General features: G+C 41.7%; 1 protein-coding gene across 2 annotated transcripts in view; it reads right to left on the reverse strand.

Moving 5' to 3' along the window:
- ABCB4 (ATP binding cassette subfamily B member 4) overlaps positions 1 to 16,581 on the reverse strand; it is a 74,528-nt gene that overhangs the window by 3,474 nt on the left and 54,473 nt on the right. For both annotated transcript variants that reach the window (XM_035020479.1, XM_035020478.1), the window contains 5 exons: positions 14,687 to 14,787; positions 6,648 to 6,788; positions 4,252 to 4,408; positions 2,494 to 2,691; positions 796 to 1,002 (listed from right to left, as the gene is read on the reverse strand). In XM_035020479.1, the coding sequence (XP_034876370.1) occupies positions 796 to 1,002; positions 2,494 to 2,691; positions 4,252 to 4,408; positions 6,648 to 6,788; positions 14,687 to 14,787 (804 nt within the window). The remainder of the gene's footprint in view (positions 1 to 795; positions 1,003 to 2,493; positions 2,692 to 4,251; positions 4,409 to 6,647; positions 6,789 to 14,686; positions 14,788 to 16,581) is intronic.

Here is a 16,581-nt window from a genome sequence, read left to right on the forward strand (position 1 = left end):
ATATTTTTATTGCCTTGGAGAAACACTCAGAATACAACCTTGGGAGTATTAATCAGATTGTTCTAAGTTCCAATAAGGCAGCAGTGGTCTATCACAATTGTTTACACCATTGCAAGATGGGGCCTGGCACAGAGTCAGCATTCAGTGTATTGGATGGATGGTTTAATTTTACTTTTGCACTGCTAACAAGGAAATGTTCTGTATCACGACCGGTGGTGGATACGTGAGTCTACACATGCAATAACACTGCACTGAACTAAATACAGATGCAATTGATTACAAGGAAAACTGGAGGTCCGAATAAGATCAGTGGATTAGATCAGTATCAATATCCTGGTGGGGATACTGTATTACAGTTTGACAAGATGTCACTGGAGGAAACTAGGTACAGAGTACATAAAATCTCTGTTCCTTACAACTGCATGTGAATGTATATCTCAAAATAAAAATAATTAAAAATCCAAGTACTATAAGGGATAGATCAAACACACTGCTATCTGAATGCAGCCCACAACCACCAGTTTGCAAACAGAGATATGGTGCCTACAATCAATACCACTTCATTTGCCTCTCACTACATTTATCAGATCTAGACCCGACACCTGATAATTTCATTTGCTGATAAGGAAACTTGCTATCGTGCAGTTCAGTGTGTTGTTCAAGGCCCTAGTGCTACTACATAGGAAAGTTTTCTTGTAAGATTTTGTTTGTGTATAACTTCGGGAACGGTTTTCAGAATGAAAAGAGTTTGTAGTTCATTGTGATTTCATCCTAAGAAATTACCAGTTAACTTACATGGGGTAAGGTCTCAATGAAGGGATGTATGTTGGCTGCTTTGGCTGCATTCACAATTTCATCCTGTGATACGGCTCGACTGTTGTCTCCATAGGCAATATTCTCAGCAATGCTGCAGTCAAACAGGACGGGCTCCTGGGACACAATTCCAAGGTGGGCTCTGAGCCACTGGATGTTAAGTTTCTTTGCTTCTTGACCATCTAGGAGCTGAAAACCAAAGTCCACAAACTATAAGAAGGGCTTAAAAAGAGAAAAAAAAAAAAAAACAACCCTAAATCATAAATTAACAGATTAACCATTTGGAGGATCGTGACATGTGGGCATCATTGGTTTGGGAAATACCAAGGGTCATAGCCTCTAAGCACTTACAGTGCTGGAGGCCAAAAAAATGATTTTTATAGTGATTAAGCCATCCTTTCTTCATCTCACTGGTGAAATAGTAGCCCATTTGGCCCTGTCTTTCCACATTCTTCTTTGTCCTTATTTACCCTCCCGCCAGGTAATTATACCATCTTGCCTCTAAGTCTGCAATTAGGTGTCCTACTCGTATCTGCTGTTCCCAGAATGACTCCAACATTTCAACTTGACTTTATTCCCCATCTCCAGGCAGCCAGATAAAAAAGCTCATCAGTAGTATCGCCCCAGATTCTCCAAGCTGGTTACTTCCAACCCTACCTCTACCACTCTTTCCCCTGAGAAATACCAGCCTTAAGCTTCTCCCATTTCTCTTTTTGACAGCACTGAGGACAAGAATTCAATGGAAAGTGAACAAGCTCAAAGGACAGTGTCTTTGGGAACAGTTTTGGTGGTGGTGGTTTTATTTTTTTTGTTTGCTTTAAGCAGGAGACATGTTGCTTCTAGAGGAGTCTTGTGATGTATCAACTGAGAATGCAGCTTCCTTCTGGGTGAAGGAATAAAAACAAGTTCGATTAGTCTTGATCTCTCAATAAAGAAAGAAATTCTACCATGGTATCAGCACATCGTGTTGTCAAGCTGGTTTGCCTATATTAATACCTGCAGAGTAGTTTTAATAATGGAAGCATACGATTTCCTGAAAAGAGCAAACTACACAAGGTTTAACACTTTGGTGACCATCTAAATGGGGATGGACTCCAAGGGCTTGGTCAGTGGGTGCCATCCCAAGGTAATGGGAGATGCCGGTATTATCAGTAAAAGCCAAGAGTTCACTCATGGCAGAGAGCCAGAATCTAGGTACTAGAAAATCACTGATGAAAGCTAAGTATGAAAGGGCTGGAGATGAGGGTCAAAGTCAAAAAGCCTTGAGTTCCGTGTTTGAGAGACAGGGCAGAAGGAGGTAGGAGGGAGTAAGAAGGTACTAGCCTGTCTTGGGTGTCTGCCTAGAATTCTGGCCAGAGTTTGTGGCTCACCTTTACAAACCAGGAAGTGAATATTTAGGAGGATCAGGCTGGCTCAAAAGGCCCAGGGCAGGGCAGAGGTTAGCTTCATATTTGGTATTTTTGGAACTATACTAAACTCCAGATGCTCTACCTTCTTGTCCCCATAAATTTGCCTGAGTATGGGTACCAGTTTGGTTTTTTTTTTTAAGAATGTGGTCATTGCATCAACTAGGATTATAGGCCTTTATTTGTCCAGTTTTTTTCCTCTTAGAAGAATATTGGTTTATTAGCCATTTGAAATAAAACCTTATATCAGGTGACTAACTTAAAGCGTGCTCACCACAGTACCAGCCACTGGGTCATAGAACCGCTCCAGGAGCTGGACCACCGTGCTCTTCCCACAGCCGCTGCTACCCACCAGAGCCAGCGTCTGGCCCTTCTTCACCTCGAGGCTCAGCCCCTGAAGCACGGGGACGTCTGGCCGAGTGGGATAGTTGAACACGACTTCATTAAATGTCACGTTTCCTTCAAATTTATCCTAAAACAAAGTTTAATGTTGCTATTATGATTAGTCTGATAATTATTGGAATAAGAAGGATTTCACAGAAACTTGACCAAATACTGTAGGAGTGGAACATAAAATTCACATTCAGTCTAAGTGTCGGCACGAGTTACTACTGAAAGCAAGCTGTTGTTATATAAAATGAAGATGGGAGATGGGGGTAAAATTTAGACCAGACAGAGTCACATTACAGAGAGTTGTTATCCAAACTCAATTTCCGGTCTTTTAGACAAATATTTAGATTTCCCAAGTGGTGGTTCTGAGGCTAGAGTGAAGCCAGTGGCCGGAGGCTCAAAGGCTTGGGAATCTGGTGCAGCGTCTACCTGAGGTCTCAGTGGACAGCCCTTATCTCAAACCCTGGCCACTTCTTTAGCTCATTCACAGGGCACAGGAATTTTCTCAGCACATGAAATCCATGATAAAGTCCCAGAAAAACTGTCTACATATACCGCGGCTCATGCATTAATACGGGCAGCAGCTTGTGTCATACAAAGTACGCTCAGATCTAAATTTGAGTTAACTTTGGAGATAGTATAGGATTATTACTCTTAATGTGAATAAAGTAGCTTTCTTACCATTTATAACTTGGTCGTTAAAAAATGTGATTAAAGCCACATTGCTATTTGCCTTTACATACAGAGTGACATGCATATGCCTTCATGCAGCAATAATTAACATTTTTCATGGAAATTACTCAGTTCTAGTCCATCTGGATTTTTTTTTTTTAACTTTTCTTGAAGTTTATTATTACGGGGGTGCCTGGGTGGCTCAGTCGTTAAGCATCTGCCTTCAGCTCAGGTTGTGGTCCCAGGGTCCTGGGATTGAGCCCCGCGTCGGGCTCCCTGCTCAACGGGGAGCCTGCTTCTCCCTCTCCCTTTGCCTGCCACTCCCCCTGCTTGTGCTCTCTGTCAAATAAATAAAATCTTTTAAAAAAGTTTATTATTATGATTTTCACTCAATACAGGTGGTTTTAGTTTTAAATTTAAAAAAAATTTAAGTAATAAACTTTATGCCCAACGTGGGGCTTGAACTCATGACCCAAGATCAAGAGTCACATGTTCAACTGACTGAGCCAGCCACATACCTCCTTCTTTACTTTTGATGTGCTCAACTTCAGAATCCTTGAAACCCCCCATGATATTTTATTTTTTTAAGATTTATTTATATTTATATTTATTTTATTTATTTATTTGACAGAGAGAAAGCACAAGCCAGGGGAGCAGGAGAGGGAGAAGCAGACTCCTTGTTGAGCAGGGAGCCTGACTCGGGGCTTGATCCTGGGGCTCCGGGATCATGACCTGAGCCAAAGGCAGACGCTTAACCCCCTGAGCTACCCAGGTGTCCCCCCGCCCAGCCCCCGTATGAAATTTTAAAATGTTAAGAACGTTGGCCAAATATTAGGCCTATAAATATCACAGAATAAGCTAAATATAGGTTAGTGTAATCATGACAAATTTTTCCTGTGGTGATCACGTAGCAGATCGCAAACCTTGAGGAAAAATCAACCAAGCATTCATGAGGCGGCAGAGAACTCACAGGCCTCAGGCCTTCTTCACTGTAGCTGTCAATCAGAGGCGGTCTCTCCAGCAGCATGAATAAGTGGGCGGCCGACAGCTTGGCTTTAGCATAGTCTGGAGCAAAGGAGCTGGCGTGGCCTAGAGCCACTGCGCCGAACACAATTGCTGAGAACACCCTGGACAGAAGTAGAGGAATTACCAACTTAGCTTCTATAATTAGCTCTGTGAGGTCCAAAGTCCAAATACGAACCGCTTACCAGTGTCCATGTTCTCTACTCCCACAGGCACCCCTCCACTGACCCCCTGCTAAAACCACTACACACATTTCCATGAAATCCCATTAACCAAAGAAACCTAGAGGAGAGGCCAGAGTTCCCGTAACTTTGCACAGTTCTTCTCTTTCGCGAGGTGGCTGGTAACTGACTTGTGACCTCCAGCGATTTTAGTGACTGGTTCTATCCTCTCTGGACTTGAGGGGACTGAAGCACAGAGTGCTGGAGGGCCCTCGTCAGTGTCGGACAAGGAGTGACGCTTCCTACTGCATCGCTGGCCCTGACTGCCCGTCCGTAGTTTCTTCTGTGTTCCCACACACCCAGTACCGCGCGCTGCAGTTACAGAAACTGCTTAGGGAAAAGGCGCCTTTACTTGTTTTTCTCTTACGATTACGGGAACGATTGGCACTACCCTGAGAAAACATTCGTCCTCAGCTCAAGTTCTGTTTTCCAGTGATATGCTCTTTGAAGACTGGAAAGAGATTGTAACATCTTTTAGGAAGGGCTTCAGATTCTGAGATCTACATCTCCAGGAGGCTATTTACTCCTGACACCTGAGCTCTCCGAGAACAAGGGGAGGGGAGGAAATTTTTTATCTAGTTAATACTGGAGAACTTAAAGAAATGTTTCATTTCCCAAACTTCTAAATCTAAGATATTAAAATGTGTTTTAAGTATGGGGGGAGGGGGGCAGGAATGATGGGTATAGTGAGGCTCTCCCTTAAATACTTGGTTAAGGTTGGTTACCAAAAATTAAATTTTAAAATAGCGATGAACAACCCAGATGTTGCTGCCTAACTTTCTTATATAGCCTATCATCGAGATTTAACATAAAAGACTAAAAAGTTACCTTCCAATTATCTAGAACTTAATTTTTTAATGGTAGAAATAAAAACCAAAAAAAGCAGGGTCCATTTCCTCAGTGATGCTCTTCTAGACAATAAAAGTACTCTAAGTTGTAATGCCCAGAGCCAGATTTTGCCATTTATCCCTCCGAAACCACTCTCTGCTCCCTACCCACCTCTGTCTTGTCCCATCCCACTCCCTGCCTGAGAGGCTGACCTTCCTGGACTGCATCAAAAAGTTTTTCTTGTTCCCTGGCTTCTGAAGGGGTTTGGCAATGATAGGCACTAGCAGGAGGTGAGGGCATTTGTTGGCTTCTTTCTTGTTAGATTGTGTGGTTGGTGTCCCTCCCCCAAGGACCAAAGAAGCCCCCTATGCTGGGTTCTGAAAATCCTTCCTTCCTCTTGCCCTTTAGGCTGAGGGTCTTAGTGGTTCGTAGCTGGGAACTGCTTGGTTGTTGACAGCTCTCCTGGGTACTGCTCACCTTAACACTTCTCACACTTTTGTAAACAGACCCTTTAGCACTCTCCTTAGTTACCCCATCTGAAGGGATATTTGTTTCCTGCTGGGATACTGAATGATATAAAGATTATATATACTTTTTCCAGTTATTTTCATTTTGGATGAAAACACTTTCCTTGTCCTCCCCCTGTTCAAAAAAGAGGCTGTCCACGACTACTTTAAAATCATTCCACCAGAGCAGAAATATGCCAAGCGGTCTTAAAAAGAATGGCTTCCCTTTGGCAAGACAAAAACACAACCTAATTGAATGTAGTTAACATATTTTGAAAAGACGAATGCATCAATTGGACTGCTGGTTAGTCTTGGAAGCCAAGAAAAAAGGAGAGGCTACTAAGGCCAAACGTTGGCAGGGTCATCTCAGGACCAGTCAGGGCAAGAGGCCTTTGCCAGAGTTCAGTCAAGCATTCCCATCCCTTTATCAAGGCCATCTTGTGGTTGCAGATCAACAGTATATTTAACCCTCTGGTTTGAGTCCAAGGTAACGAGCAGTTTTCTCATTATGATTTATTTCAGCCTACACTGTACAGTGAGAAAGTTTGCTATCCTCCTGACTGGAGTTCTATGCATTACTACAATTCTGGTTTATGATCTTTTTTATGAACTTGGTTAATTTTAGTCCACCTGGATTATTCAACTGTACTTGTAGTATTATTAAGATCAAATTTCTGTGGTAGGTTCAACTCTGACCTCATTTTAGAACAAGTGAGTCCCCCCCAACTCTCCAATTTTGCACAGACCACTAAAACCACATAGAATCTTTTATTTTTAAAGTTACTTACAGAATAACATCTCTAAAGCGCATATGTCCATTCACAATGAGATAGGCGCCAAATCGAAAACAACCAGCATAGGAAAAATACATAAATGCTTGTGAAATACTAAAAGTGATTCCATAGATGTGTGCTTTCTGCACAGAATTCCTGAAAGGCAAATTAGCATATTCGTAATCATCTCTTTGGCCTCTCTTAGCACAGCTGCTAAGTGTGGTGGACCTGGGTATATATTCTGCCTCCCCTTCTGTTAGTTTGAGTACATGACAACTTCTCTATGTATCAGTTTTCTGATTTATATAATGGGGATAAACAATATGATGCAGAATTGAGAACTAAAGAAACAATATAAATGTCTAGCATAGTACCTCATATTGATTTTTCAATTGATAGTTGCTGATATTATTATGTTAATATCTAGTCAATCAGAAATTCAACCCCTATGATATAAGACTGTTGAATAAAAAAATATGGAGGCTGTCAAAGTGAGGACTAAAGTTTGAATTGTCTGAATGCGATTTCTTAGGTATTATCTTGTCTTCTGTGACTAGTTATAGTCTCATGTCACAATTTAGGTTTCAGATTCAGAAAAGCAGGCTCACTGAGGTACATACAGAATGCATGAGAAGTTCTTCCCTGAGCTAGATCCCACCAGTCCCAATACAGTTCGTTTTGCACTATTTTCTAATTAGACCACATGCTATCCTTTATTAGTATAGCTACTTTATTATACTTTGTATTGTACATCCTCCAAGAGAACAGTGATTTATTTACTCCAAGATTAGAAGGAAGGCATTTGGAAAGACTTTGGAAAAATTCAAACTATTACTGATTTGTATATTTTAATTTACATGCTGTGAGAATGGTCTTACATTACTTAAAATTATTAATTTGCAGTACTCTTCCATCTTTGAATTATAATCAAATTAAAAATTAGCTCTTAAGTCCCTTGAAGTTCAAATTAACCATAAGTCTTAGGTAATGGCACATATATATTTACATGTTACATATATACTTACATCAAATGGAGAGAAAAATGTACTTTCATGAAGTATATGTAACCAAGGAGATGGAATAAAATGAAAATCTCACTTTTCCCTTCTCAAATTTGTAAGCATTCAAGCTACTGTTCTAGTCTGCAAAGTTGTAGTCTAAGTGGTGTTCAGTTTTGTTAGTGTTAAAATATACTCATTTATAAGAACAGGCCCTGGTTGGAAGCAAGTAGCCAATCATGCTGCTGGGAGTTTCTTAAATTGCTCAATTATGAACCAGTGAAATAGACTAGGCCTGGGTTTCATGAGGAGGTTGGATCTGGTCCTCATCCAGAGAAAAAATGGGATACTCTAGTCAAATACTAAGTCTCATCCTTAGTTCAGTCTACACAATTCCAAGAAAATGCGAGTTTGAAGAATTCCCTGCAACACTTCTCCATCGCCCAGAGAGATTGTTGACACTGCCTGCACCGAGGAGCACACACTGGCACAGTCTTCTGTACCTGTTCAGTCTCGGACACCCCTCTGTTTACAAGAGATGTAAAAATCTCCGGGGAGGAAAAGATGGCAGAGGAGTAGGGGACCCTATTCCAACCAGTCCCCGGAATTGAGCTGGATATCTACCAGACCACTGAACACCCATGAAATCAGCCTGTGATGTAAGAAGATAGATCTGGATCTCTAGAGAGTATCGCAGTTGGCTGGTTTCGAGCTATGAAGTGGGGAGCCATGATTCTGTGGGCAGATATTAGAAGATAAACGGAAGGGGGAGGGAGCTGTGGTGATCCTACACCACTGGTGAACACTAGCCTCCCGCGATGGGGACAGGGCACAGACTCACAGACCAGCAGCAACAGGGAAAGGACTTTAAGGCAGCCCCCCGGACTGAAACCTGGAGCAGCAGGGCCATGCGAGCGAACTGGGGGCGGCTGGCAGTTTTAAAAGTACAAAGGGCAGAGACGTGCCCCGACCTGGAGGCGAGGACTGGGAGCACTGCTGAGGGGCGCACAACCCAGGACACTGCAGTTTATAGCAGCACAGACAGAAGCGAAGGGAATATGGCTTGGAGAGCTCACTGAAGAACAGACTGCGATCTCTCTGCCCTGAGGCAGAGGGTTAGAAACGATCTCTTCTGCTCTGACTCTCAGAAGAGATGTGGAAAGCCACCAGAGAAAGCCACCAGAGAACAAAAGCCCCCAAAAAACCGGTTTTCACTGAGCTCCCCCGCCCGCCACAAGGGGCAGGGCAACTCTGCCCAAACAGGGTTGCCTGAGTAACAGCATGGCAGGCCCCTCCCCCAGAAAACAGGCTAGGAGAACAAGAGGCCAACCACCCTAAGGTCCCTATAAAACAGGTGCATCTTGCTTGGGTTGTGGTCAATAATTTGGACTCTGTACATTCCCTCAACCACCCCGCAACAGAATGACTAGGAGGAGGAACCCCCAAAATAGGAAAGACTCAGAGACTATGACTTCTGCCACAGATTTACAATGGATACAGATATAACCAAGATGTCGAAAATGGAATTCAGGGTAGCAGTTGTGAAGACAATAACTAGAATGGAGAAATCGATTAACAGCAACATAGAGTTTCTAAGGGCAGAAATGAAAGCTGAACTGGCAGAACTTAAAAATGCTATCAATGAGATCCAATCTAATCTAGATAATCTAACAGCTAGGGTAAATGGGGCAGAAGAACGAATTAGTGATCTAGAAGACCAATTGATAGAAAAGAAGGACAAAGAGGAGGCCAGGGAGAAACAACACAAAATCCATGAAAATAGAATCAGAGAAATAAGTGACACCATGAAACATTCCAATGTCAGAATTATTGGGATCCCTGAGGGGGTGGAGAGAGAGAGAGGACTAGAAGATATATTTGAGCAAATCGTAGCTGAGAACTTCCCTAATCTGGGGAATGAAACAAACATTCATGTCTTAGAGGCAGAGAGGACCGCTCCCAAAATCAAGGAAAACAGGCCAATGCCCTGGCTTGTAATAGTAAAACTTGCAAATCTTAGAACCAAGGAAACCATCTTAAGGGCAGTTAGGGGGGAGACTCCTTACATACAGAGGGAGGAACATCAGAATAACGTCAGACCTATCCACAGAGACCTGGCAAGCCATAAAGGCCTGGCAAGACATATTCAGGGTACTAAATGAGAAGAACATGCAGCCAAGAATACTTTATCTGGCAAGGCTGTCATTTAGAATGGATGGAGTGATGCAGAGCTTCCAAGGCCAGCAGAAACTGAAAGAATATGTGACCATTAAGCTGGACCTGCAAGAAATATTAAGGGAGGTTCTATAAAAGGATAAAGACCCCAAGAGTGATGTAGAACAGAAATTTACAGAGACAATCTATAGAAACAAGGTCTTCACATGCAACATGATGACAATAAATCCGGATCTTCCAATAATCACTCTCAACGTGAATGGCCTAAATGCCCCCATAAAACGGCACAGCATTGCAGATTGGATAAAAAGACAGGACCCGTCCATATGCTGTCTACAAGAGACTAATTTTGAACCTAAAGATACATCCAGACTGAAAGTGAAGGGATGGAGATCCATCTTCCATGCCAACAGACCTCAAAAGAAAGCTGGGGTAGCAATTCTTATATCAGACAAATCTGATTTTAAGCTAAAGACTGTAGTTAGAGACACAGAAGGACACTATATCATTCTTAAAGGGTCTATGCAACAAGAAGATCTAACAATTATAAATATCTACGCTCCCAACATGGGAGCAGCCATCTACATAAGCCAACTATTAGCCAAAATAAAGGGTCATATTGATAATAATATGTTAATTGTAGGAGACCTCAATACTCCACTCTCATCAATAGACAGATCATCTAAGCAGAAAATCAACAAATAAAAAAGAGCTTTGAAGGACACACTGGACCAGATGGACAGAACATTACACCTTAAAACAACAGAATACTCATTCTTCTCAAGTGCACAGGGAACTTTTTCTATACTGGGTCACAAATCAGGTCTCAACCAATACCAAAGGATTGAGATTATTCCCTGCATATTCTCAGACCATCATGCTTTAAAACTGGAACTCAATCACAAGAAAAAAATTGGAAGAAATTCAAACCCTTGGAAGCTAAAGACCACTCTGCTCAAGAATGTTTGGGTCAACCAGGAAATCAAAGAAGAACTTAAACAATTCATGGAAACCAATGAGAACAAAAACACATTGGTCCAAAACCTATGGGACACTGCAAATGTGGTCCTAAGGGGGAAATACATAGCCATCCAAGCCTCACTCAAAAAAATAGAAAAATCCCGAATTCACCAACTAACTCTACACCTTAAAGAACTAGAAAAAAAGCAACAAACGATGCCTAAGCCATGCATTAGGAGAGAAATAACTAAGATTAGAGCAGAGATCAATGAATTAGAAACACAGTAGATCAGATCAACGAAACTAGAAGCTGGTTCTTTGAAAGAATTAATAAGATTGATAAACCACTGGCCAGACTTATCCAAAAGAAAAGATAAAGGACCTAAATTAATAAAATTATGACTGAAAGGGGAGCAATCACAACTAACACCAAGGAAATAGAAACAATTATTAGAAATTATCACAACTATATGCCAATAAATTTTTTAAAAAATATTTTATTTATTTATTTGACAGAGAGAGACACAGAGCATGAACACAAGCAGGGGGAGTGGGAGAGGGAGAAGCAGGTTTCCTGCCAAGCAGGGAGCCCGATGCGGGGCTCGATCCCAGAACCCCGGGATCATGACCTGAGCCGAAGGCAGACACTTAACAACTGAGCCACCCAGGTGCCCCTATATGCCAATAAATTAAGTAACCTGGAAGAAATGGATGCCTTCCTGGAAACCTATAAACTGCCAAGACTGAAACAGGAAGAAATTGACAACCTGAATAGGCCAATAACCAGTAACGAGATTGAAGCAGTGATAAAAAACCTCCCAAAAAACAAAAGTCCAGGGCCTGATGGATTCCCTGGGGAATTCTAATAAACATTCAAAGAAGAAATAATACCAAGTCTTCTCCTGAAGCTGTTTCAAAAAATAGAAACAGAAGGAAAGTTTCCAGATTCATCCTATGAGGCATTACCTTAATCCCCAAACCAGGCAAAGACCCCATCAAAAAGGAGAATTTCAGACTGATATCCCTGATGAATATGGATTCCAAAATTCTCAACAAAATCCTAGCTAATAGGATCCAACAATACATTAAAAGGATCATCCACCACGACCAAGTGAATTTATCCCCGGGATACAAAGGTGGTTCAACATTCACAAATCAATCAATGTGATAGAACACATTAATAATAAGAGACAGGGGCTCCTGGGTGGCTCAGTTGGTTAAGTGACTGCCTTCGGCTCAGGTCATGATCCTGGAGTCCTGGGATCGAGTCCCACATTGGGCTCCCTGCTCAGCAGGAGGTCTGTTTCTCCCTCTGCCCTCTTCCCTCTCGTGCTCTCTGTCTCTCATTCTCTCTCTCTCAAATAAATAAATAAAATCTTTAAAAAAATAATAATAATAATAAGAGACAGAAGAACAATATGGTTCTCTCAGTTGATGCAGAAAAAGCATTTGATAAAATACAGCATCCTTTTCTGATTAAAACTCTTCAGAGTATAGGGATAGAGAGAACATTCCTTTAGTTCATAAAATCCATCTATGAAAAACCCACAGCGAATATCATCCTCAATGGGGAAAAGCTGAGAGCCTTTCCCTTAAGATCAGGAACACGTCATGATGCCCAATCTCGCCACTATTGTTCAACATAGTACTAGAAGGCCTAGCAACAGCAATCAGACAACAAAAAGAAATAAAAGGTATTCAAATTAGCAAAGAAGAAGTCAAACTCTCTCTCTTCGCAGACGACATGATACTTTATGTGGAAAATCCAAAAGACTCCACCCCCAAATTACTAGGACTCATACAGCAATTCAGTAATGTGGCAGAATACAAAATCAATGCACAGAAATCAGTTGCTTTCTTATACACTAACAATGCAACTGTAGCAAGAGAAATTAGGGAAATAAGTCCATTTATAATAGCACCAAAAACCATAAGATACCTCAGAATAAACCTAACCAAAGAGGTAAAGGATCTATACTCTAGGAACTACAGAACACTCATGAAAGAAATTGATGAAGACAAAAAAGATGGAAAAACATTCCATGCGCATGGATTGGAAGAATAAACATTTAAAAAGGTCTATGCTACCCAGAGCAATCTATACCCTCAACGCCATCCCGATCAAAATTCCAATGACATTTTTCAAAGTGTTGGAATAAATAATCCTAAAATTTGTATGGAATCAGAAAAGACCCTGAATCGCCAAGGAAATGTTGAAAAAGAAAAACAAAGCTGGGGGCATCATGTTGCCCGATTTCAAGCTATATTACAAAGCAGTGATCACCAAGACAGCATGGTACTGGCACAAAAACAGACATACAGATCAATGGAACAGAAGAGAGAGCCCAGATATGGACCCTCAACTCTATGGTCAAATAATCTTCAACAAAGCAGGAAAGAATATGCAATGGAAAAAAGTCTCTTCAATAAATGGTGCTGGGAAAACTGGACAGCTATATAGAGAAGAATGAAACTCGACCATCCTCTAACACTATACACAAAGAGAAACTCAAAATGGATGAAAGACCTCAATGTGAGACGGGAATCCATCAAAATCCTAGAGGAGAACATAGGCAGTAACCTCTTTGACATCACCCACAGCAACTTCTTTCAAGATACATCTCCAAAAGCTAGTGAAACAAAAGCAAAAATGAACTTTTGGCACTTCAGCAAGATAAAAAGCTTCTGCACAGCAAAGGAAACAGTCAACAAAACAAAGAGGCAACCCACAGAATGGGAGAAGATATTTGCAAATGACACTACAGACAAAGCGCTGATTTCCAAGATCTATAAAGAACTTCTCAAACTCAACACCCAAAAAACACATAAGTCAAGAAATGGGCAGAAGACATGAACAGACACTTCTCCAAAGAAGACATACAAATGACTAACAGACACATGAAAAAATGTTCATCATCATTAGCCATCAGGGAAATTCAAATCAAAACCACACTGAGATACCACCTTACACCAGTTAGAATGGCAAAAATTGACAAGGCAAGAAACAACAAATGTTGGAGAGGTTGTGGAGAAAGGGGAACCCTCTTACACTGTTGGTGGGAATGCAAGTTGGTACAGCCACTTTGGAAAACAGTGTGGAGGTGCCTCAAAATTTAAAAATAGAGCTACCCTATGACCCAGCAATTGCACTCCTGGGTATTTACCACAAAGACACAGAGGTAGTGAAAAGAAGGGCCATATGCACCCCAATGTTCATAGCAGCAATGTCCGCAATAGCCAAACTGTGGAAAGAGCCGAGATGCCCTTCAACAGATGAATGGATAAAGAAGATGTGGTCCATATATACAATGGAATATTACTCAGCCATCAGAAAGGATGAATACCCAACTTTTACATCAACATGGATGGGACTGGAGGAGATTATGCTAAGTGAAGTAAGTCAAGCAGAGAAAGTCAATTATCATATGGTTTCACTTATTTGTGGAACATAAGGAATAGCATGGAGGACATTAGGAGAAGGAAGGGAAAAATGAAGGGGGGGGATTGGTGTGGGAGATGAACCATGAGAGACTATGGACTCTGAGAAACAGAGTGAGGGTTTTAGAGGGGAGGGGAGTGAGGGGATGGGTTAGCCTGGTGATGGGTATTAAAGAGGGCACGTTCTGCATGGAGCACTGGGTGTTATATGCAAACAATGAATCATGGATCACTACATCAAAAACTAATGATGTATGGTGAGTAACATAATAAAATAAAATTAAATTAAAAGAAGATGTAAAAATCCAATCCTATAGCCCAGTTGCATCAAAAAGCTACTTATTCTCAGTGAGCTATTGAAAAAATGTCATCCTTACAGGCTTTTTTTTTTTTTTTTTTGAGCAGTTTTATTATCTTCTGGGAACAATTTTTAAGCCTCAGGAAAACACTGGGTTCTTAGTAAAAATCATTTATGTTCATTACCTGTAAGCTCCATATAATTTTTCAACATACATCGATTCAAATTTTCTTTCCTGGGTTAAGGACACAACTGTCCTAATATTTTCTATTGCTTCTGTTGCAATCTGTAACGTAGAACAGATCTTGATTAGAAGTGGGGTTTTACTCCTGGATAATGAAAATTACAAACTTTGGAGGAATCCTGAAGGTTATGTTGACAGGTTTTTAATTCCTTCAATTTTGAAAGCAAAGGCATAACGCGTTCTTCAAGGTGAGCTCTATGACAGAACCGCCCATCTTAAAAGCAAATCTGGTTGTACCAGATATGGTAGGCGAGTCTTCATATGCCCGGGGAGACTGACAAGCTGAGACCAAGCATGGTAGTCTAGACACCAGAAACCGGATTTTATTCCCAGCCCAGCACCAGTCAGTTACTTTAATTACTGGCTTTAGTCACAGCCTTTGGTGGCTTTGCTTTCTTCACAGGGTAGGGTCCTAAAAGAGGGCATTAGGCTACGTGATTTCTAAGGACCCATTGGAGGTGCCAGTCATTTCCCCCATGCATGTATCCCTCCTTAGAGACCAGTCAGTCACAGCTAGAACGAAGATCCCAACAACATGACCCTGCCTTCAGTCCCCACTTAAACCAGGGATGGACACCGGACTCATCCACTTCCTGGCCTATGATGGAGGTCAGAGCTGGAACAGAGAGGTTGTGTGGATCCCGAGAGGAAGGTCTCCATCTGGGGAGCGCCATTGGGCATGTGGAGGCAGCTGGTCTGAATCCTTAGCAGGTGAGGAATGGAACAAAGGTGTAGAGAGACTCCAACGCAGGGGAGCGTGTGGCTCTGAGAGCCTGCGACTTTACAGGAACATCCTCCATCTGTATTCCCTGCAGTTCTGTGCATCCTTACCTCAAATCCCTTTTACCCAAACCAGCCAGAGCAGTTCTCTGACTTTTCCGGCCAAACCACCTTGGACTCATGTTAATAGTCTGTGACTTAGCTATGAAGGTTAAAGCCTACTTCTGCAGCTGACTTATCTAAATCCATGACCACAAAGAGCATCAGATTTTAGTTTTACGTTTTTGTTTTCTCTGCTTTCAGACTTTTTACCTCAGTTCTTCTGCAACCAAGTGAAGGCAAGATATTTGCTACCTCAGGCTGACTAACCTTCTCTCTTTAGTTAGAAATGAAAAATCTAGCAGCAATGATGGCCGGACTGGGGCACTCTAGTGAGTTTTTATTCTGTGCCGGGTGGTGGTACTTCACTTCACTGACAGGCTCCCACTTCACCTCACACAACCCTGTGAGGTCAACAATATCCTCTTGTCACAGGTGAAGGAACTGAGACACCGATAAGTCAAATGACTTGCCTCAAGCCCTAGAGTTAATAAGTAGGCAAGGATTCCGTATCAGGCTATCTGATGCCAAGTCCTGTTCTTAACCCTTCATGCTTTTCTGCTTCCCCCTCTTTGTAATGTATATAAGGAGAAGCTAGTTGTTAATGACTTCACACTCGTGATTTTCTGGTCATGGATTAATTGCTCTGAGGCCTAGTCCTGGTTTGGCAGGGCTGTAATCTCAGTCATGAGGCAGGGCCTGAGTCAAGAGGGTTAAATGCAGACTCTCCCTACCTCCTTACCAGCCAGGGAGTCAACACCCTCATTACCAAGCCCTTTATGAAAAATGAAAATGGGAACGTATCCCAAATCCTGATGTAATTTAACCATGATTTATCTGCACCCGGGTTAGTAAGAATTTTCTTTTTGAAAACAAGAACAAAAAACATAGGACCGTGATGGGGGTGGGAGAATTCCAGGACCTTCTTTCTAACCCTCGTTCTGTGTTCTATCAAGAGTTGACTGAGTAAGGGCGCCTGGGTGGCTCAGTTGGTTAAGCGACTGCCTTCGGCTCAGG

The sequence above is a fragment of the Mirounga leonina genome, unplaced genomic scaffold (genome assembly GCF_011800145.1).
Source record: "Mirounga leonina isolate KUSES-001 unplaced genomic scaffold, KU_Mleo_1.0 Mir_174, whole genome shotgun sequence".
In the NCBI taxonomy this organism is placed as follows: domain Eukaryota; kingdom Metazoa; phylum Chordata; class Mammalia; order Carnivora; family Phocidae; genus Mirounga; species Mirounga leonina.